The 22,780-nt window shown below is 36.5% G+C and overlaps 4 protein-coding genes and 2 long non-coding RNA genes across 7 annotated transcripts; 2 read left to right on the top strand and 4 right to left on the bottom strand.

Annotated features, from left to right (window-relative positions):
* Positions 1–373: 373 nt before the first annotated feature.
* On the bottom strand, positions 374–1,119 carry LOC114360278 (uncharacterized). The gene is made up of 2 exons (XR_003656499.1): positions 1,029–1,119; positions 374–880 (listed from the first exon to the last, which is right to left on the bottom strand). It is a non-coding gene; the product is annotated as an uncharacterized LOC114360278 (long non-coding RNA).
* Positions 1,120–1,450: 331 nt separating this feature from the next.
* LOC114360277 (uncharacterized) lies at positions 1,451–2,618 on the top strand. The gene is made up of 2 exons (XM_028314906.1): positions 1,451–1,709; positions 2,491–2,618. Exons 1-2 carry the CDS (start codon positions 1,470–1,472, stop codon positions 2,593–2,595), a joined length of 345 nt encoding a protein of 114 aa, XP_028170707.1. The 5' UTR covers positions 1,451–1,469; the 3' UTR covers positions 2,596–2,618.
* Positions 2,619–4,953: 2,335 nt separating this feature from the next.
* LOC114360264 (uncharacterized) lies at positions 4,954–6,054 on the bottom strand. The gene is made up of 4 exons (XR_003656497.1): positions 5,945–6,054; positions 5,722–5,824; positions 5,536–5,650; positions 4,954–5,438 (listed from the first exon to the last, which is right to left on the bottom strand). It is a non-coding gene; the product is annotated as an uncharacterized LOC114360264 (long non-coding RNA).
* A 929-nt stretch (positions 6,055–6,983) lies between these two features.
* LOC114360214 (protein zerknuellt 1) lies at positions 6,984–9,232 on the top strand. Its single transcript, XM_028314824.1, has 3 exons — positions 6,984–7,133; positions 7,429–7,519; positions 8,034–9,232. Exons 1-3 carry the CDS (start codon positions 7,080–7,082, stop codon positions 9,095–9,097), a joined length of 1,209 nt encoding a protein of 402 aa, XP_028170625.1. The 5' UTR covers positions 6,984–7,079; the 3' UTR covers positions 9,098–9,232.
* A 1,012-nt stretch (positions 9,233–10,244) lies between these two features.
* On the bottom strand, positions 10,245–12,468 carry LOC114360199 (protein zerknuellt 1). Of its 2 annotated transcripts, XM_028314805.1 has the most exons (3): positions 12,418–12,468; positions 12,175–12,301; positions 10,245–11,411 (listed from the first exon to the last, which is right to left on the bottom strand). In XM_028314805.1, the coding sequence occupies exons 2-3, from the start codon at positions 12,292–12,294 to the stop codon at positions 10,308–10,310; spliced, it is 1,224 nt and encodes a 407-aa protein (XP_028170606.1). In that variant the 5' UTR covers positions 12,295–12,301; positions 12,418–12,468; the 3' UTR covers positions 10,245–10,307. The 2 variants fall into 2 exon arrangements, with proteins under 2 accessions (XP_028170606.1, XP_028170605.1); XM_028314804.1 differs by lacking the exon at positions 12,418–12,468 and having other exon boundaries at positions 12,175–12,341.
* Positions 12,469–20,181: 7,713 nt separating this feature from the next.
* Positions 20,182–21,575, bottom strand: LOC114360270 (homeobox protein Hox-A3-like). Its single transcript, XM_028314900.1, has one exon. The coding sequence runs from the start codon at positions 21,469–21,471 to the stop codon at positions 20,671–20,673; it is 801 nt and encodes a 266-aa protein (XP_028170701.1). The 5' UTR covers positions 21,472–21,575; the 3' UTR covers positions 20,182–20,670.
* Between the last annotated feature and the right edge of the window lie 1,205 nt (positions 21,576–22,780).

Here is a 22,780-nt window from a genome sequence, read left to right as displayed (position 1 = left end):
AAATACCTACCATAGATAACTAGCCCTAAAACAATGGTCTATAATCGGTTTGTGTAAGTAGTCGTTAAACGTGGGCTCCGCACAGTCCTATAAAGAAGCTCAAAATTGCACAGTGTGAAGAGGGCTATGGCTATGCTCTGTGTTTCTTTACGTTGGGCTATACCTTTTTGTGATCGAATCAGAAATGAGAAGATTCGAGCAGGCCATTGCGGTCTGGTTTCAAAACCGTCGGCTGCGTTTCAAAAAGGAAATGTAAGACGAGATATTATTAGAACCAGCTCCAGAACAAAACATGTTCGGCCACACGGAGTCGCTCATGGAACGCGTAGCCGAAGACGGTATAATATGGAAGTGGTTAATGCAATTGATAGGTGTTTGCCAAAAAACCTTGATTTGGTCTACTGGGAAGTTTTTCTCTTCAATTTATCAACGCCTGCCAAGACAACAGTAAAATATACCTTCTTCATAATATTTTATAAATAACTTGAAAAAATCTTCTTCGTCATCTTCTCCATAATACTATTTATTCAAGTCTTAAATTTTCAAAATCTCAATTAAATACTGATTTATGTTATTTCAGACTCCGGACTTCTATACGACATTAGCGGCATCAGCGGTGGGGCCTCTTTTACCTCCAAAACAGCATGTCACCATATCAAAATAAAAGTGTTTCATCTTTATTTTTAATAAAAAGCGTTAATTTTTTAATATATATTTTTAATCTGATTACCTATAATATTCTTTTCAGTCGTTCTTTCAGCCGATGGACTGAATCCGGTGGTGATGCGCAAACGCAGACGCACTGCGTTCACCACAGAGCAGGTCATGGTGCTGGAACAGGAATTCCAAACCCGGAAGTACCAAGGAGGAGCGGAGCGTGCTTTAGCAGCGGCTCACAATCAACGAACAGGCCATTAAGGTATTGTTTCAAAACCACCGGCTGCGTTTCAAAAAGGGAATGGAGGAGGAGGTATTAGAACCAGCTCCATAACATAATGTGTTCGCTCACATGGAGTCTCTCAAGTAACGCGTGGGCGAAGACGGGATTGTGACACTTGACCAGCAGGAAATTAGGTGCTTGCCAAAAAGCCTTGATTTGATCGACTTGTGCCACTCAGAAAAAACTGTTCCGAGTCTCCACCAGAGGTTGGCGCATCACGTCGAGCTGCATGCAATATCATTGGCAAACAGAAAAGTTTTATCTCCCACCTTTATTTTTCAATGAACAGTGTAATTGACTGCATTGTACAAACAATTTTGAGAAGTTTGTTAAAATCTGAAACTTCAGCCGATGGACTGAATCAGGTGGTGACGCGCATCACACACGCATCATAGCGCTGGAACAGGTATTCTAGACCCAACAATACGTCACCAGGGAAGAGCGGAGCGTGCTGAAGCAGCGGCTCACAATTAATGAACAGGCCATTATGGTATGGTTTCAAAACCACCGGCTGCGTTTCTAAAACGAAATGGCCTCCTCCATTTCATTTGATCCAGCTACAGAACACAACGTGTTCGCCCACACGGAGTCGCTCATAGAACCCGGGGGCAAAGACAGGATTAGGACATTTAACCAGCAGGTAACAAGCGGGCTGGTCAATGCGATCGATAGGTGCCTGCCAGAAGATCTTGACTTGTCCGCCTTGTGTGAGTCTGAAAAGCCTGTGCCGTTTGTCGATCTTACCGACAGCGACTCGGACTTTTACGAGGTCGCGCTCGCGATCTCTCCACCAGAGGTTGGCGCGTCAAATAATTCGAGTTGCCTGCAGTATGATTGGCAAACGGAACCAATTGATCCCAAGCAATCTTTATAAAGATTGTTCGATATTCATAGTAAATTNAGTAAATTTTAAGGTCATTTTTTAATATTTGTCAGTGTTGTGTATAAAATTTGTATTTCTAGTGTGTTGTTTATATTGTAAATAGTTGTAAATACTGTACATTCTTAGGTTAGTTAGTTTTATATAGTTTAAAAATAAGTGTTTATGTATTGCTTTTTTTAGACAGATAGATGAGTCCTAGTAGGATACTGCGCGCTGCGTACGTACCTACAATGTACTGTACTTACATTATTCTTGATTGCAATAAATTCATGTATGATGTAACTTTATTGTTGTGTCTTCAGTGTTGTGTATTTGTATCTATTAATTCTGATGTGTTGTTTAAATTGTAAATAGTTGTAAATACTGAACATTCTTAGGTTAGTTACTTTTTATATATTTTAAAAATGAAGTGTTTATGTATTTCTTTTATAATTAAGTGTTATTGTTAGTCAGATAGATGAGTCCTAGTAGGATACTGCGTACGTCGTACAATGTTACATTATTCTTGATTGCAATAAATTCATGTATGATGTAACTTTATTGTTTCATTTAAGTCAATGCAAGCGACAGGTGCCTGCCAGAATATCTTGACTTGTCCGCCTTGTGTGAGTCTGAAAAGCCTGTGTCGTTTGTCGATCCTACCGACAGCGATTCGGACTTTTACGAGCCGATCTCTCCACCAGAGGTTGGCGCGTCACATGCTTCGGGCTGCGTGCACGTGCAGTATCATTGGCAAACACAAAATATTGACCCCACACAATATCTTCAATGATTATTGGATGTCAACAGTTTCAATGTTACTTAATATTGATTATTTAAGCGGTAGCGGTCAGAGTGACGGCTGGGCGAGGGGTGCTAAGAATACCCGGAGGCGGAACAGCTACCACCACCAACGAAAACTGGCCCAGATAACGCACAATGTACGCACGTTGAAGACCGACGAAAGGATCATAGAGCTGGAAGATGAAATGAGAAGGAGCAGGCCATTATTAAGGTATGGTTTCAAAACCACCGGCTGCTTTTCACAAAGGTATTTGAACCAGCTCCAGAAGACAACATGTTCCACACGGAGTCGCTCATGGAACGCGTAGCCGAAGACGGGATTGTGACACTTGACCAGCCTGCAATAAGCGAACTGGTCAATGCGATCGACAGGTGCCTGCCAGAATATCTTGACTTGTCTGCCTTGTGTGAGTCTGAAAAGCCTGTGCCGTTTGTCGATCTTACTGACAGCGACTCGGACTTTTATGAGCCGATCTCTCCACCAGAGGTTGGCGCATCACATGCTTCGAGCTGCGTGCAGTATCATTGGCAAACAGAAAATATTGATCCCACACAATCTCTTCAATGATTACTAGATGTCAACAGTTTCAAGGTTACCTACTTAATATTGATTATTGTAGTATTTATTGATTATAATAATATGATTATTATAAAAATGGTAAAATACCGTACATTTTTAAATTAATCATTGGTCGCTATTTTTGTCTTCCAGTAAGTAATTTGTGTTTCATTAGTACCTAATTAAAATATTAAGCTGAATTACGAGCAGGCCATTAAAGTATAGTTTCAAAACCACCGGCTGCGTTTCAAAAAGGAAATGGACGAGGAGGCATTGGAACCAGCTCCAGAAGACAACATGTTCACCCACATGGAGTCGCACATAGAACATATGGGCGAAGACGGGATTGTGACACTTGACCAGCTGACAATAAGCGAACTGGTCCATTGACTGGTCGATTGACAGGTGCCTGCCAGAATATCTTGACTTGTACGCCTTGTGTGAGTCTGAAAAGCCTGTGCCGTTTGTCGATCTTATTGACAGTGACTCGGACTTTATCTCCACTAGAGGTGAGCGCATTATGTCATTCAAACTATACACACGCAAGAACAGTGGCTGACAGTACTTATTGACCCCAGCGAATCTTTACAAACTCTGTTAGATGTGTATAATAAATTCTAGTGTTTAGTGTTTAAAATCTTGTATAGTACATAGGTTGATAATTAATCGACTTAGTTTTAAAAAGATGATTGCATTTTGTATTATAGTATAATATTAATGTAATGTACTATATTTATTTTTTATTATTTCAATTAAATCCAAATGGTTATAGTTTTTTTTTTCATTTCATTCTTGATACCTTCTCACGAACATACAAACCGCAGACTGAGTAAAATCACCAGCTCGTGGAACTACAAACAATTTAAAAAATCGCATCTATTACATAATCATTATTCTAAAAGACGAATTCAAGTCACTAATAGCAAGTAGTCTCTTATCTCTTTAGGTGTGCCTCTTTCAACTAAAATACCTACATACAATCAAACTTTGAGCTTCCTTATAAGGTCTATAGAGTTCACGTTTCTGAACCATATTATGTTAACACTGTTAAACGTACCTACACAATTTTATTACCAGCAGATATTATAACAGATACTCTCTTCTTGAAAAGACAATGCCGGAAATTGGCGTCTTATTTTTTGGTGCGGCCATCGATCAAACTTTGTTTTTTGATTACAAAATAGTGTAATAAACCAAACTTACTATGACATGATATGTAAGAAATTGCAACAAAATATTCCGCTTTTTTTTTTGCGCTGATTCTACTCCACACTGATGTCTGGAGCCTTTAATGGATGGTATTGTTTGTTTACACATACAATGTCACTATTTTGTTGCAATTTCATAAAAAACTTGCGCGCAAAAAGCAAATCTAGTATGTAAATCATCAAACTTCTAATGCTCGTAACTCAGTTCAGACTGAGTTTAGAGGTATACATGCCGTAGTAAGTTTGGTTTATTACACTATTTTGTAATCAAACAACAAAGTTTGGTTGATGGCCGCGCGAAAAAAAAAAGACGCCACTTTCCATACAAAATCTGGCATTGCCATTTGAAGATATGTTATACTTAGGTATACATATTTATTATTATAACATCTAATTATTAAACATAAATTTTACAAACTAAACTATAGAAACTAGAAAATTAAAGAAAAAAGAAAAGAGTAAACTAATAACAAGACAAAAATAACTATAAATAAATTAATAACTAATAAATACATAAAAAGAAACTCATAAAACTCATTTATTTATGCATTAGGCTTTAAAAAAGCACTTTTACACATCCCAGTATTAACCCTACCACTGCTTCAGGACCATAAATGGACCAGCAGCGCAAGGAACTTAGTCACATCATCACACTAAACAAAAAAAACATACCTTGAATAATTGATATTAACTTTTTCTTCAGTCGTCATTTAAATCTACAGCCTGCAGTCTTTCCTGAATTACACAATTCGACCAAGTCATGGTTTTTATCTTTGGCATTGACCAACTCATTCATAGTGTCTGGCCAAGTATCACATAGGTACTCGTCTTTGCCCTGGAGTTTCAAGTGCAACTCCATAATAGGGCATGGAAAAACATTGCTTTCTTCAGTCGCTTTTGATTTCTCCTTTAATTCTTTTGGTATGTGAGACGGCGATGGTTCCAACCAGGCTTTGACAGCCTGGCCGCTAACAGATCACAATACCTTTGGTCATACTTCGATCCTCTTTGAAGACGTATTCTTCTTCTTTGCTGACGAAGTCACCATCAGCTTCAGACCATCGGCTGAAGGAACGAGTGAAAAGAAAATGTCTGTACTGAATTATACAATTCGGCCAAGTCATTGTTTTTATCTATAGCTGTAAATTTTGCTCCTACTCACTCCGATCCTCTCTAGCGAAGTATTATCTGCTTCAGAAAACCACCAACGCCATAACCTTCTATGGGGTAATCTCTGCGCGTCACCAACGGCTTCAGTCCATCGGTTGCAGGAACGACTGAAAAGACAATGCCTGTATAAGCCGAGTCATGGTTTTTATCTACAGTTATGAACTTTTCTCCTACTTACTCTGACCCTCACTGGAGAAGTAACGTCTGCTCCAGAAAACCACCAACGCCTAACCTCTGTTGGCGAGTCACCACAGGCTTGAGACCACTAGCAGCAAGAACAACTGAAAGTACAAAGGTTTTTTTTAGTTAAATATCTACTGTAAATTATTTAAAAACAATGTCTTTAGATTTAGTATAAACATTATCAATATTAAAAGGCATTTATAAATAATAAAACTTACAATGGTGTGTGGAGTAAGTGGCCATATTGAAAGTTAAACGTGGTCAAACCGTTGCCACTCAGAGAGTTAAACCAATTCCTCTATGTTGCCACTGCTATAGTGACGTGAATTTCGCAATCAAGTCTTGAAGCCCAAAAAAGCATCATTATAAATATTTGATTTAATAATAATTACCTAGCTTCTTAGTAAAAATTAGACTGTTACTTTATGTAGGTTTTAAAAATTATAAAAGCAGAATAATCAAAAAAGACATCTTGTCGTTGTGTTTTTAGGCGTTATAAAATAACGGAAAATACTAATTAATAGCTTGAAAAGGAACGCACCGCAGTCGCCATCTAAACGGGTATGACTGGAGAAGTTGCTTCGGCCCGAAAAAAAAAGAGTTAGCTGAAAAAAATTGAAGATCGTTATTTAAAAAAAAATGCCGAATCTTTTAAACAGGTGTGTCTGGTACAGCTGCCTTCAAATCTTTGTAACTAAATCTAAAAAAGAAAAAGAAAAATTAGGTAAATATTTTATCTATGCTAAAACAAATGGCTATTCGTTCTATTGGCATTAATATATGGCTTCAGAACTATGCCTCTAAGGTGATGGTTCATTTATCATAGGTAAGACAGTGTAGGTAATACCTTCCCCTCTAGACAATGTAATAATATACTCGTAAATGACAGATTAAATTTCTAAAACGCTTTACGGAGAAAAGTCGGAACGAAGCGATTTCGGAAAAAAAACTTTTACTCTGTGTCTGCTGCACGTGTCTGTCTGTGATACTGTATCGTAGATTAGATTAATCGATTTTTATGTTTCGTTTCTTAAAACGTTAATTTATTTAATTAAAAAAACCTTAATTCACACAATCCGTTGTATTCGATTTAAAAACGTTTAATCGAACAGGACACCAAGGTGACCCGGTAGCCTAACATAAAATCTTTAATCATATCAAATAAAGCACTATTATTAGAACATTCTACCGTCTTTTTCGACTTTTAAAACTCGACACAGCTGCAAAGTAACGCCACCAAAACCGTTTCACTTGTTAGATCCGTTAAAGATGATACAAAGATACCCGCAAAATTTATAAGTAGTGCTTCCCAACTGGTGCTGAGTGGTGCAAAGTATTTTAATTTATTTCAAAATGTTTTCCAATGTATTGATGACCGCGTTGACTCCGCTGTGTAATACAGATGAGGTAATTCATTATAATCAACATATTTATTCTTGTCCTTAATTTTATCACATTCCTAACTACTGAACCGAAAGATGTCCACTGCTTGCGAGCTCGAATGCGGGCAGCACAGATACAGTTTTTATAAAAATCCTTCGCCTTGTGTATCTCCATTTATGAGCATTTTAATCACATCACATCATAAGACAGTTATTCGTGGATGAATTTTAGTATGTTTCAGTAATTTAATTAGTATTCAGACTTCGAAAACTTGTATTGAAGCTGCATGTTTATTGAAATATTCAAACTATTTTTACAGAATAGTAGCTGGCAAAATCGACCATTTACCGGCGACTGGCCTGAAAACCAGCAAACATTTAACACAACACAGATGATCGCCGAACCAAGAAGTAAGTGCACTTGCATTTGAAATAACAATTGCTTATTTCTTTAGACAAAATAAGCTCTATTCATGGTTTAAATAATATGTATCACTTAGTTACCACACGTTTTTGAGCAAACAGTTGAAAAAAAATGTTGCTTTTATTAATAAAATAAATAGCCTACTTCTTGGACCTTCTACACAACTCTAGTTCCAAACTAAGCAAAGCCAGGAAAGACTGCGGATAAAAATATACTTATTATGCTTTCTTTTGTAAATACTATTTTATTCGTAGAAAACTTCCACGCCAATACAACGACATAGTTGACGTAGACACAAAATGTATTATATTATGCGGGAATTGAACTCGCGATCTTCATCACCATAGTCTGGTACGCAAATGATACAACATCTACTTTACAATGTAGTTTTAATGTTTAACTTTCATGTAACAATTGCCATCAGCCACCGCAACATTTTAATATAAGTAGGGATCTTTAATTAGTTAAATTGTTATTCTTATTTTATTGCTTCTATTTCAGATCCAGTAATTAATAGAACTATAAAGAAAAAAAAGCGACACCGTACCGCGTTTAACACGGATCAATTACTAGCATTAGAGCATACGTTTGCCAGAGCAAAGTACATTACTGGAGATATGCGCAGTGACCTTGCCAAGTCTCTCAATATTGGAGAAAGATGTATCAAGATTTGGTTCCAGAATAGAAGAATGAAGGAAAAAAAGGAGTCTTATGAATCAAGCGACGGTTCTGAAACAAGTAGCGTTATGGAGGAATTACCAGTTGGATTACCAACTCTCCAGGAAATCGCTAATGGCAACACTGTTCCTCAAGTCCTGCCTTATAACCATACGTACTCCCAAATAGGAGCGGTAGGTGATAATCAATTTTATATGAACCAGTTAACAGACGTTCTGATGCATGACTTGTCCAATCAACTTTGTGACCGCTCTGAGAGTAATCGTGGAGTCGCGGAGGACTCACCTACTGCTGAACCGTTTGCTGATGATAGGAGTACTTACCCTACATCTTACTTTCCTACGTTGGCAGACTATTTTTCGGGAAGAAGCTACCAGTATGATACGCAGCAATACGATTCTAGTAGCACTATCAGCGCTGAAACACAGCAGTATGAGAATAATGCCACTGAGACACAGCAGTACGAGCCTAGCAGCATCAATGCCACTGAAACGCAGTGGGCAGCTAGCAGCGTCAACAGCGCTGAAACGCAGCAGTACCAGCCTAGCAGCATCAATGCCACTGAAACGCAGTGGACTGCTAACAGCGTCAACAGCGCTGAAACGCAGCAGTACGAGCCTAACGGCGTCAATACCACTGAAACGCAGTGGAGTGTTAGCAGCGTCAACAGCGCTGAAACGCAGCAATACGAGACTAGCAGCATCAATGCCACTGAAACGCAGTGGAGTGCTAGCAGCGTCAACAGCCCTGAAACGCAGCAGTACGAAACTAGCAGCACCAATCCCACTGAAACGCAATGGACTGTTAGCGACTACGAGACTAGTGGCATTAATGCTACTGAACCGCAGTGGACCGCCAGCTATTTTAATTTTAATTATTTCCAATGAGTCAATACATTTTTATTTATGATATTAACTGCGTTTTTATAACGCAATGTAATATTTTATCATGTTCCGCTTGTGACTATTGTAATTTATTCAAAATAATATTATTTTTACTTACAACAAATAATAAAAATAATAATATAAATACTTAGGTAGATTATAATAATGTAGTGAAGCTTTAATTTAATTATGTGGTATTACTGCTACTTTCATAATTTTTAAACGAAATTACATTTGCAAATCTCCAAGTGATTATTATTATTATGTTTAATAATATTATGTGTTAGAAATGTAAATAAGCTGTCGATATAATATACTATGTGCTTTACGTACTCAAGTTAGTTATTATATATTTTAATAAGTAATAAGTATATTATTATGTACAGAATTGGCATAGAATAGTTCTGTTTAAGTACATGGTATTGATATTTAAAACTCAGTGAGTCTGAAAAAGATTTTCTAGACAGTGAATTATTAAGCCTGTGTTTTTAGATTTAAGGTTATTTATTATTATTTATTCAGATTACATATTTTTAAATCAACTGACTAAGTTCTATGGAATTAATGAAGTGTTTGATGAATATCAGTAGATATCAATATTGTTTTAGTTTTTTAAGATAGATTAATAACTAGTGTCGAATTTAAAGCATTATAATAATAATTTATCGAATAATTTATACACTAGAAGTGTTCCACTTCCGAAATTCTAATGGTTTTTACTTTTGAAACTTGAACCCTTTTCATATTTCCATCCTAAATATTTCTATGATCTAAAGGGACACATTTGTTCTTTACTATACTTTTAGTCTTAACCATAATGTTAAAATTACTAAGGATTTATGTAACATACTTTTATTATTGAAATAAAGATTACCCCAATATTTTTTTTTATTTCAAATCTTATACAATAATAACAACTGGTACATACACAATACATCGTCAACCTTGTTCTATAGGTACTGGAACGGTAACATTACTTTATAACTGTAAATACATGATTAAAAACATCAGACATTTCCATTGTATCTTAGAAATTCAAATTGACTATATGGGTTTACCCATATTGATTTGCAATAAATTTTAATAAAATACTTTTTATCCACAACATAGTTTCGTCATAATTTAATAAATCATTAACATAATTATTATCAACAAATAGATAAGAATAAATAAGATTAAAATTAAATAATTAATACTTAGTTAATAATTTGTTCTATTTAGGTTTATTTGGTGAAGTAGCTATTTCAGATTTGACTTGAGGACTAGAGCTGGATTCTGTTGAAATGGATGGCGGAGCATCAGTGGTGGATGGGGGAGCATCATTGCGGCAGTTACATTTGCATTTTTTGCAATGCGGAGATGGAGCCCTCAACAGGGGCCCAGGTGGATTACCAGGCACAATACCAGGCACATTCACCCCGGGCACTCCAGGCTGCATTATCGGCACAACATTCACTGGCTTCCATAATATATTCCCCGCAGACAAAAGAGACTGCGTGTAATTCACGTAAACGGGAATTAGACCTGAATTTGACGGGCTCACGCTAGTTTGAGGACTTGGCAACCGACTCTTACTACTCGATTTAATCGAAAGGTCTTCAGGCAAAGATTGTTGCTCAAATCTTGATACGCGTTGCCGCTGTGGCAATCGTGGAGGTGTTGTAGGTACTGGTACTGGTATCGTATGAACTTCTTCCGTTTTACTTTGTGGTTCTTTGACAATATTCTGGTATTTCTTACATAAGTCTATTGAAAATTCTGCAGACGAACGGTATTCCGATTGAGAACTAGATTTGGTTGATTTGCTGGATTGCGCTTTAGGTGATCTGAGAACGATGGTTTCTGGGACCGGTGATATTGATTCTTTGTAATATTTAAGTTTGTCTGTATCAAAATCCTGTCCTGAATTAGGTTCCGAGTCTGTCAAGTCTATATGCTCAACATGGCTTACCATTGGAGACACTGTCAGTTCTGGTAAAGGGTTGGGATTGGGAGGTTCATTGATTAGTGGTATTAACTGAGTCGATATGCCAATTTCTTCATTGACAAAGTCTACGGGACTCGTGAAGCGTTGGTCATCAATTTCTAGGTAGCCTAGTTCTTGGTCTTTCTTTTCTCTCATTCGACGATTTTGGAACCACACTTTTATTGCTTTTTCGGGAATATTCAAGTAATCTGCTATTACTTTACGTTGATTTTTATCTATGTACGGAAATTTCTTGAACTCCATTTCCAAGAAGTTGATTTGCTCTGTCGTGAAGGCAAGTCGATTTCTTTTGCTTTTCTTTATTGGGATTTGTTGTCCTCGTAAGTCTATCTGAAAAATGTAATATAATCAATTATCATTAATGAGGTTCTTCGACATCTTAAATGATATAAAATATGTAAATTAAAGTAATTGTGGAGTGGTAGGATTTTCCATAAAATCGATGAAAGATAAATAAAGATTGATCACATCAAATAATTACGTAAGATGGTTAATATAAAATAATACTGCAGTGGAGAACCACGTCTTGCCAAGAAATAATAGACCAACGATGTATTTACCTACGTAATGTCGATTAATCGGAATCAATACCGTGCGTCGAAAAATACTCAAGCTAATGATAATGATGATGAATATTTCTAGCATTACACCAAATAGTGTAAAGATAATTATTTCGTTTTATTGTAATAATAATTAGATATTGTTGACTGATGACGTCATTACTCATTAGTTAATTATGTATAATTACTGACAACATTTAACGTGGCAGACTTAGTTAAAATTCGATTCATCATAATTTTCACAAACAGTTTTAAATTTCATGTATTTTATTGGCGCTGAAAAACTAGTATGTAGATTCCACAATTTTGTTCCAAATGTGGCATGCGTTATTGTTTTCTTTATATAATAATAGTTAATACCTACATACCATTTTTCAGTTACACAAGTACCATTTTAAATTTTAATAAATGATATTTAAAAATTTTGTTTCATTTGTTTAACCATTATGAGACATATACAACTATTAAAGTTTATAATTCAACTTGAATAATTTGTAGTGTCATTTTATAATATTGGATTATAAAAAACTTACAACTTCTGAGACTTCGGTACGAAATGTTTCTTCAGTAGTTTCCTGTATGTGGCGTTGATGATGATGATGAAGACGATAATAATGGTCTCCACTCCCTCCTGGCCTGTTCCACGGATGCATCCTCAACCTAAACATTTCAAACAACACAATATGAACAAAAACAATAAAAACTAATGAACTGTAATTAGCAGTACGAGTATATATAGTAGCCGTTCTTCGCACATTATTTAATTAACATCTTACCTAATCACTAATCAAGCCCATTAACTAATAATAATTATGTTTAATATTAAANCTGTTGCCTCCCTGACCCTAAATCAATAATGAGAATAATGATTTACTTTAAATTTATGCTCACTCAGTATGACGATTGTAAATTTATTAAAGTGTAATGTCAATATGTTAAGGTAGTCGAACATTTTATTTGCCTTAGAAAATCTTTTTTTTTTTCATCATCGAATTTTGTAATTGTTTTTGTATTTATTCGCTAGTGAGATACAGGCCAAGAGTGTGCCAAGAGCATCCTCGTTGTAGTTAAAAAAATTGAAACGAATGCTATTCGCCCAATTTAATTTAATGTTATACATTAAAATATACATTCATTAAAATTAATGTTACACAATATTTATATTCGTCAATTTATTAATAGCCACCATTTCATAAATGACAACCATTTGTTTCGAAATATAAGCCAGACAATCTCCAAAAGAACACAGTTGAATTTTGCGTCCTGAAGCATAAAATTAGCCTTAAAAATCAAGATAAATTTCGTGTTTACAAGTGTTGCAAAAAGTTTTTTTTAATGATGTCGTGATTTACCCCAAAACGTCTCAAATTGCTTTGGTCCAGTGTACAGTGTGTGTGTTTCAAGAAAAAAAAAGTGAGGTGTATGTAGTCGGTTAGCAGATTCGAATTTGTGCTGATCATCATTCATCGCATCATCATCATGTAACGCGCTAGGGCGCGCTTAACGACTTTACTGTGTGCTCAGTGATACCCAACGAGTTGTAAGTATTGCTTAGGATATAAATAGTTTTGTTTTGAACCTATTAACTAATTGTTCATGTGAGATAAAATTAATGAGTTAAATGATAAGTTTTTGTCNTCTTTGCCGGCTTGTAACGGATTCCATTTCTTATTTCCCAGGTTGAGAGCCGGTATTGCAGTCACCAGTTACCTTGCCTGACCATTGAAGTTTCCACGTGAGCATCGGAGTCTTAATATGAAATTCGTTATGTGAGTAATACTTACGATTATTATACTATTTTTTATTTTGACAAATACCCTTTGTTACTTACTTCATAACATTATTGTGGTATAAGTACTGTTTTATCTTGATATGCTCAGAACAGTTGATCGGTACAATATACTTCACTGAACACTGAATCTATAGCAGATTATGTACCATCCTAGGCTGCATCCCACTTAACACCAGGTGCGATTGTGGTCAAATAGTACCTGCCTTGTTCTGCACTATTAAAGTCTCCTCTCCACAAGTCAAATCTTTAGGAAGATTCGATGTTTAAAAATTATAGCATAAATTTTTAATTGCTTCAACTACGCGTACGCTCAGAATATGATGTTACTTATTTGTATGTTGATGTTACGCCCTACAGTTTTGTAACGTCTGGTATAATATTGTAATGACCTAGCGAAATCAGACCCCGAAAATAATTTATTCCAACTAGAAATGAAAGTTTTAAATTTTTATTCGCAGATCCATCGACATCATGGTGCTGAAATACTTATCTGCCTACGTAAGAAATAAATTAAGAATGGAGCGCAAAAAGATGCCTACATCGGATGGAAGTCTTTCTTAGTGATCAGTGATTAATTCAACATCCTACAGTTCTACACACGACTCCATTTTGAGTTTTCCGTACTGGTAAATGACGTTACAGCGTTTATTTACTACCCACAGAATGCATCAAAATATCGATAGTAGATACTGTGTTTACGAAAAACATAAAGATTAACAAATTAACAATGCTTCACACAAGGACATAATGTCAATTACCTATAATGGTCATTGTCGTTGAAATCGACAAAATGAAAACTTCATGGCTTGTCAAGATTTTGTTACACTGCCCATATTATTATTTAGTTATGAGTTAGTTTCAGTTCACAGTGTAAATTATAATAGTCTGAGCCTTTAACTTGTTAATTTAAACAACTATTTAGGTACATAACTCCAAATTTTTAATACAATCAATTCAATCAAAAGCTCTATTGTACACATATTCAAAATTGTGTAATAATGTTTAACAGGTTTTGTTTTATAATCTTCGCTTACGCTAAGGCGTGATGTCTGCCTTGAGTGGAACAGTCCTCCTTTTCTGATTCGGTATTGGTTCTAAGTCAATAATTAAGGTATCATTCATACTTAATGTAGCCCCTCCGCTAATTCAGCCTTTTCATGTATACAGGGTGATGTAGATAGGAATTCTGTGAATATTTGGATTCAAGATTTTGTATCATCAATTTGATACAACGATTATTTTTGGATCTATATTGATTTCTGGGCTTTTTCCAATTAATCGCCCATTACAGACTGCAGATTAAACTGTGTGCGTTACTGCAGTATAATTTTTAAATTGCGGATTCACTTTAAACCATAGTTTATACTTCCTCTTTTGGATGGTGAATTTACACTTCAATTGTTGATAGTTGCAACAAGGACACCCGAATGGTATTCTCCGCCATGTTAAGAGTCGCTGGTCCGGCCTGGTTGATTTGGAGTTAGTAAACTGGTGTAGCATTATAAATAGGCTAGCTCAAATATGGAGAGCTTTTCAATATTTTCTTCTGCTTTTAAACTGCTTGTATAATTTAAGCAGTTTTCGAGAAGCGGATTGTTGTAGTTTTCTGTACCGGTGCGAACCGGTACTAGCGTCGGTGCTGGAAGTATCGATAGCATCGTTATCTCTGCAAAACATTGCGGTTTCCGACGCCCACCGGAACGTTTTGCTAACAGTCTTGAACATATATGGGCAGGTCATTCATACTTGCAGGTGGATATTCAGAAGCTGACTCTTCTTGATAGCATCGTTATCTCTGCAAAACATTGCGGTTTCCGACGCCCACCGGAACGTTTTGCTAACAGTCTTGAACAAATATGGGCAGGTCATTCATACTATATATACTGCTTCTTTACACCATTCACGACTTTGTTGGTCGCATTGACAGGCCAGGCTGCTCTTTACTACTGACCGTCTTGTACAAATATGGGCAGATCATCCATATTACCAGGTGGATGTTCAGAAGCCAACGCGCAGTGTAGTAGACAGCTCGATTCTTCGGGTACGGTCTAAGTAGCGGATCCTCGCGTAGTTTTCTGTACCGGTGCGAACCGGTACTAGCGTCGGTGCTGGAAGTAGCATGTGAGGCATCGATAGCATCGTTATCTCTGCAAAACATTGCGGTTTCCGACGCCCACCGGAACGTTTTGCTAACAGTCTTGAACAAATATGGGCAGGTCATTCATATTTGCAGGTGGATATTCAGAAGCTGACTCTTCTTCAAGATGGTCGTTCTTCTGCTTCATGCGCCTGTTCTGGAAACAGTTCTTCACCGTCTAACCACAGTGTAGTGGACAGCTCGATTCTTCGGGTACGGTCTAAGTAGCGGACCCCCACGTACTCCTGTTCGAGCTCCATCATCTGGTGGCTTGTGAAGGCTGTCCAGATCCTCTTCTGCTTTATTACGCCATTCACGACTTTATTGGTCTAATGACAGGCCAGCCTGGCCTTTACTACTGACCGTCTTGTACAAATATGGGCAGATCATCCATATTTCCAGGTAGATGTTCAGAAGCTGACGCGCAGTGTAGTGGACAGCTCGATTCTTCGGGTGCGGTCTAAGTAGCGGACCCTCGTATACTCCTGTTCCAGCTCTACCATCTGGTGGCTTGTGAAAGCTGTCCTGATCCTCTTCTGCTTCTTTACACCATTCACGACTTTGTTGGTCTAATGACAGGCCAGCCTGGCCTTTACTACTGACCGTCTTGTACAAATATGGGCAGATCATCCATATTTGCAGGTGGATGTTCAGAAACTGGCTCTTAAGACAGTCTTTTTCTCCTTCATGCGCTTGTTCTAGGACCAGATCTTCACCGTCCGCTGATGTAAGCGCAGTGTATTGGACAACTCGATTCTTCGGGTACGGTCTTAGTAACGGACCCTCGCGTACTCCTATTCGAGCTCCATCATCTGGTGGTTTGTGAAAGCTGTCCAGATCCTCTTTTGCTTCTTTACGCCATTCACGACTTTGTCGCATTGACTAGGCCAGCTTGGCCTTGCATAACCTCCATTCGGCATATTGTACCCACCGTTGGACCGGAATGGTAAATAATATAAAAAGAAGGCCTCACTGTTTGGACACTGCTCATGTTCGGTGAGTATTCCACGTTGCCATTGGATCCAGTATAGTGAACTCCGTAGGAGGTCACACCATAACTGGAACTGTTGCTCGTCCCAGGCGTTGGAATTTGGTGGCGTATCCGTTGCTGGTTACCGAAATGTGTAGAGGGTGCCCGTTGCTAGTAGTCGCTGGCATGGGCACCTGCTGACTCAGCCCGTTGAATGTGGAGGATACTGGAACCTTCTGTTCGCTGAAATCAAGCTGTAGTGGCTCCATAATCCATTCTTGAAGCTGTAACAATAAAAATATATTAGATATACCAATCTTCTTCTTTGTTCTAGCCATTTACCATTATATGGGGTCGGCTTTCCTCGTTCTGCGGAATTCTGTTCTTTATTGTATTAACAGTGTTCTGTATTATATGAACCAATATTTTTTTTCAAATGTATGAATAGGTACTTACTATTCCATTCTTGGCAGACTCTGTCGAATCTTGATTCCATAACTGCTTATAATCAGCCTCGAAGATCCCCTTGGGAGAGTCCAAGTTAATAATAATAGGAGTGGGTGGCGTAGACGCGTAGACATGGTCGAAGGTTAGTAACTGGAGACAGTCTGAGCAACTTTCATTACAAGACGTGAATCGGGTATGATTTGAAATGAACATACCCTCATATAAATGATAAAAAGTGAAAAAAATTTAGGGCGATTAGGAACAGTAGGATAGATTCGTTAAGTTTAAAACAAGTAATTAATGAAGGTTGAAAACAATCTTGTTTTTCGACACATCAGAATATTCTGATAAGTTCTGATTTCCTTTGCTTTTGTTATTCTTAGTTTTGTATGAATAATAAACAATGGACATACTGTTTAACAAAATTAAATGATAAATTTAAGCTATTATAAGTAATATTATACTTATAAAAAGTACATAGACGATGCAGCATTTAATTGAAAGAATGAGTTTTAGTGACATATTACATTTTATAAGGTATTATATAAAATAGTAGTTTAATACAAAGATTGACAATTTGTTGTTTAAAATATAATGTTACTTTATATAGCTTCAAAATACTTATTGTAATTAAATTTTTAAACATGAAACATCGAAAATTATTATATTTTAAATAAATAAATGTTAAAATATTAATTTGTATTATTTCATGCCTGACATAGGTACCTAGTTCAGTTATTAGGCGAAATATGAATATTAGGTAATAAATTTTTTGGTATTTAATATTAGTATAGCCTGACCAGGAACATAAAAACCCTGGCACAGAGGCGCTTCAATTGCATTTGATAGTGCAACACTGAGTACAGTCGTACATGTGTTAAATTAATAGGCTAAATTTATGTATCAGGATTCAGGATTACGGGCTAATTTGATATTTTCATAAATTAACGAAAAACATTATTAAATATAACCTGGTTTAAATAAATTAAATGAAACCATCAATCGAGCTAGTAGGATTTATTATATTATTCATCAATAATCAAATTCAGAACATGAATATTCAACTGCAATGTCTGCTCATGAACGCTTCAAACTCGGTACTTCTTTCCCAATTCCATAAAATTCAAAACTTAGAAAGTGAAAAAAAACTTTAAAATAGGTAGTTGAAACAGACTACAGCTAATTTTCATAGTGGACTGTACCATACGATAAACATGTCAGTCAATTTGACAACCTTTGTCGGAAACATTATTCAATGAAAATATTGTCCGAACCCTTAGTATTTCTCTTCGACAAATACATTAACACATTGTGAACCACTTTTCTTTCACGACTATAAAAATATTTTAGCAATTTAATTCACGAAATCAATTGCACACATTTAAAATAAAGTTTGTTTATGGTTTGTTTACACTTTGACAACAATAGACTGACATGCATGGTGACATGTGAATGAAGTTTTCAGTTACTGTTGCCATTAAAAGAAATTAGTACCATTAGTTTTCCGCAACATGGCGAGGGTTTTTATGTTCCTGGTCAGGCTATACTTCTTCTTATTTATCTTAGCATCATGGTCAGTTAGGTCTTAAAAGACACTGGACAACTTTACATTTTGTAAAATATTTTATACTTTAGCAAAGTACTTAACCGTTACTATGATGAATAATTTTCAAATGTAGGCATAAAGCTAAATTCATCTGCTTTTGCATTAGAGATGATTTTTTTTTCAGGGCATAAATTAGGTTAACCGAAGCCCGAAATTAATATTTTACTATACCTACCTATTTATCTGGTGTATATTTATATCAATATCAATTTTTACGCGACCTGTAGTAATCAGAGCATCGCTTAAAATATTAATTAATGTTTTAAAGGAACAATTGTTATTTATGTAGAAGTAAACTAGAATATGATGCTTTATCTGACAGGATGTCATGTTTATTTTGTAGGTTATTAAACACAATATTTTAATTTAGCTGGTAGTTGGATGTTTCTTTCTAACTTCTGTGAGTACTTAATCATTTTATGGTTAAAAATAATTAACGTATGGATGAAGATGCCACCTTACAAATTAAAATCACGTACCTAGTTCTATATGCATTGAAAACATTAAACTTTTGCGTTTTATAACTAAACGAATGAAAAAATTGGGAAATTTCTATTAGAGTTAACGCCATCTATCTGGATAAGTAGTAAACGAAATTGCAGCCGGGAAAATGTGTTGTGGAAACTCGTCTCGTTTCGGGGAGCGTAAGTATTTGCGTACTGTTTTCTAGTCATATTAGAATAGAAAATGTTATTTATAATAAATGAAAAGAGGTTTCATTTTCCTTAGCTTGGGGTAACTTGTGTATAATATTTTTCTTCTAAATGTGAATCCTGGCCACAAATCGCATCAAAGCCTTCATAATGCTTAGAATCCTTCGCTGTAAACCGTATGTAGATCCGACTACCTCGTATAGATGGCGCTATGAGTCAAATTTAGAAACAAATAACACAATAATCTTGATTATTGTATACTTAATTTGCCCGCGGTTTCACCCGCGTGAAATTCAGTTTGGAGATCATTTTATTTTTTATGTAATTCTGAGTTATAAGCAATAATACTGTAAAGTTTGATCAAAATCCGTTCAGTAGTTTTTGCGTGAAAGAGTAACAAACATACAGACAAGTTTTTTTTTATTTATCTTTTATTAAAGAAACATACAGCCTTGTTTGATATATGCAGCTTCAAATTAAGTGCAAGTAATACATCCAGACATCCGCTCTCGCATTTATTTATTAGTAGGACTACTATCATCAAGTCGTAATTACTTAGTAATAGAACAATTTTGTAAATGTATTTCTATCGGAATGTTTCGATTTTTCATTTAAAATACGAGTATTATAATGGCATTTTATATTTAGCCTGTCCTATTTTATACCCGGTTTAAAAACCAAGAATTCTAACTAAGTATTCAGTTAAGTTCAGCAGTAGGATTTATATTTCCAATTTCAGAAAAGTAGATATAAATTTCTTTTTTTTTTCTTTAAAAAATCCCTAAAGTTTCATATAAGTTAAAAGTCTGAGCCGTTCAATTTAAACAACAATTTAAATAGTGTCCTAATTTTTATTTCAAATTCAACTTGTATGTTGAAGTCACTTGCTAGTACTCATTAGTTACTAGTTGTACTCATATAAAAATTACACATAATATCACAAATTATAAAAATGATTCTGATTTAAATTAAAATAATAACAATTAAGAACATAATTTTATCAGTAAGTATAACAATGCAATTTTAAAATAAATTTAAAACATTTTGACATAGGTAACATCATTGAAATATTGTATAATTTTTGGTTACTTTTTTTTATATTCTTCGCTTACGCGAAACACAATTTGACACATTTCCAGATGACTTTACAGGATTTAAAATCTGTTTCAGTGTCCTCACTCAGTGTTTTCTCCGTGTTACTTGGCAAAGTCGTGAATGGCGTGATATCTCCAGGTGGTTTTATGACTGGTTCCAGGACTTGTAATCTGTCTTCTCCCGTGGCTTGGTGCGTGAGCACTGAAGCGTCTTCTTCACTCTCTGAATAATTGTTCCACAGTCGTGAATGCCGTAATAAACCACCTGGAGCTGCCTTGAGATGAACCATTTACGCCTATTTATGATCCGCAGCAGATCAGGAACTACTTTCACTGTTCCAAATCATCACTGATGTTGATGCTGCGGATCCAAGACAGGTCCCAATTTTCTTCGGTATTATTAGCTCCAGCAGCGTTTTCTGTGCCCGCACTCGCTGGAGCCGGATCCTGTAGTTGTTGGGCTTGAACGCCATTGACCTGAATAGCGTTTCCTGGTACGTATGGCATCTCAAGGCATGGAGACGTAGGCGCATGAGGCAGCATTTGAGGCATCGCCATTGGCGGCATCGGAATTGATGGCATCGACATAGATGGCATCGACACCGATGGCATCGGCACTGATGACATTGACACCGATGGCATCGGCACCGATGGCATCGACATCGATGGCATTGACACCGATGGCATCGGCACCGACGGCATCGGCATCTCTGCACACAATACCGGATTAAAATGGCCGTTTCCGATGCCCATTGGAACGCACTGCTGACCGTCTTGAACATATATGGGCAGGTCGCCCATATTTGCAGGTGGCAGATCACAATCTGCCACTTCTTCAAGACGGTCTTTTTTCTCCTTCATGCGCCTGTTCTGGAACCAGATCTTGACCGTCCGCTGATTTAAGCCTAGTATGGTGGATAGCTCGATTCTTCGAGTACGGTCTAGGTAACGGGCCCTCGCGTACTCCTGCTCGAGCTCCACCATCTGGTGGCTTGTGAAGGCAGTCCGGTTCCTCTTTTGTTTCTTCACCCCATTCACGACTTTGTTGGTCGCACTCACAGGCCAGGCTTGCCTTACGTAACGACCATCCACCATCACGCCGTTCACGGAGCCGTTACCTCCATTCGGCATGTTGTAGCCTCCGTTGGGCCGGAACGGATATATACAACGTTAGTAGGAGGCCTCACCGTTTGGACACCGCTCACGTTAGGCGAGTATCCTACGTTGCCATTGCCAGTATAGTGAACTCCATAGGAGCCCACACCATAGCTGAGTCCGCTGCCCGTTCCCGGGTGCTCGTTGCTGGTAGTCGCCGGCAGAGAGTACAATTGGTAGTGCCCGTTGGACGACGCCGGCGTGGGCACCTGCTGACTCAGCCCGTTGGATATAGCGGGCACCGCTGCCTGCGGGTAATGTTTCCCATTGACCGTTGATAGCAACTGGTAGCTGTTTTGAAGCTGTAACAATAAAACAATAGTATTAGATATGCTACAATTATGTATTTTAACATCTTATTTCACAAAGTTCCCTTTTCAAATCTAATATGATTATGAACCAATAAATTTTGTAAATTGCAAAATATTGCAGTTTTTTTTTCAAATAAATTAAACTTACCGTTCCGTTCTTGGCAGACTCCGTCGAATCTTGGTTCCTCTGCTTACTATCAGCCTTGAAGATCTCCTTGGGAGATTCCAAGTTGTTAGTAGAAGTGGGTGGCGTAGACATGTTCGAAGACTTCGAAGTTTGTTAGTACTAGAGACAGTCGGAGCAACTTTCGCTACAAGATCTGAATCAAGTATGGTTTGAAATGGACATACCCTCATTATTTATAGTGAAAAATTTTTATTTGCACTCGCTTAAGGATGAAAGCTCAGTACTTTAATTAGGTAGATCGTTAGACAAACGATTCACTATTAGGGTAATTAGGGATAGGACGGATTCGTTAAGTTCAAAACAAGTAATTAATGAATGTTGAAAACAATCCTGTTTTTCGACAAATCAGAAAGTTCTGTTAAGTTTTGATTTCCTTTGCTTTTGTCGAATGCTACGTCGAATGTACTTTAAAAAGATTTAGATCCTTAAATTAAAATGCTGCATCGAATGTACTTACTACACTAAAATAATTTTAGTGACATAATATTGTAATTTATAAAGTATAAATAAAAAAAAGTCATGTTATTTTTATAGCTTCGAAATATTGTTATAGAAATTAAATATTGAATTATGTATAATATTTTAATTCCTAAATAAAGTTCATAAATATTAATTTGTATTATTTCCATTAAATGCATAACGTAGTTTGGATAACCAAATAGGCGAAATATGAGTAGGTATGTACTTAATATTATGCTGTGGTACTATTCTCTTTTCAACCGACTTCAAAAAAAGGAGGAGGTTCTCAATTCGACCCGTATGTTTTTTTTTTTTTTTTTTTTTTTTT

This window comes from Ostrinia furnacalis, unplaced genomic scaffold (genome assembly GCF_004193835.3).
Source record: "Ostrinia furnacalis isolate ACB-3 unplaced genomic scaffold, ASM419383v2 OfSCF4915, whole genome shotgun sequence".
NCBI classification, from domain to species: Eukaryota; Metazoa; Arthropoda; class Insecta; order Lepidoptera; family Crambidae; genus Ostrinia; species Ostrinia furnacalis.
The sequence above is the reverse complement of the archived record's forward strand: the minus strand, read 5'-3'. Positions and strand labels throughout refer to the sequence as shown.

What these genes read in the sequence shown, in the direction of transcription:
- LOC114360277 (XM_028314906.1), top strand. Translation starts at nt 1,470, where the DNA reads ATGGCCTCCTCCATTTCATTTGATCCAGCTACAGAACACAACGTGTTC. An exon ending in GCGACTCGGACTTTTACGAG is followed by an intron (nt 1,710 to 2,490) that starts GTCGCGCTCGCG and finishes GACTTTTACGAG; the next exon opens with CCGATCTCTCCACCAGAGGT.
- LOC114360214 (XM_028314824.1), top strand. Translation starts at nt 7,080, where the DNA reads ATGTTTTCCAATGTATTGATGACCGCGTTGACTCCGCTGTGTAATACA. An exon ending in CGCTGTGTAATACAGATGAG is followed by an intron (nt 7,134 to 7,428) that starts GTAATTCATTAT and finishes CTATTTTTACAG; the next exon opens with AATAGTAGCTGGCAAAATCG. An exon ending in GATGATCGCCGAACCAAGAA is followed by an intron (nt 7,520 to 8,033) that starts GTAAGTGCACTT and finishes CTTCTATTTCAG; the next exon opens with ATCCAGTAATTAATAGAACT.
- LOC114360199 (XM_028314804.1), bottom strand. Translation starts at nt 12,309, where the DNA reads ATGTTTAGGTTGAGGATGCATCCGTGGAACAGGCCAGGAGGGAGTGGA. An exon ending in GTACCGAAGTCTCAGAAGTT is followed by an intron (nt 11,412 to 12,174) that starts GTAAGTTTTTTA and finishes TACATTTTTCAG; the next exon opens with ATAGACTTACGAGGACAACA.
- LOC114360270 (XM_028314900.1), bottom strand. Translation starts at nt 21,471, where the DNA reads ATGCCGAATGGAGGTAACGGCTCCGTGAACGGCGTGATGGTGGATGGT.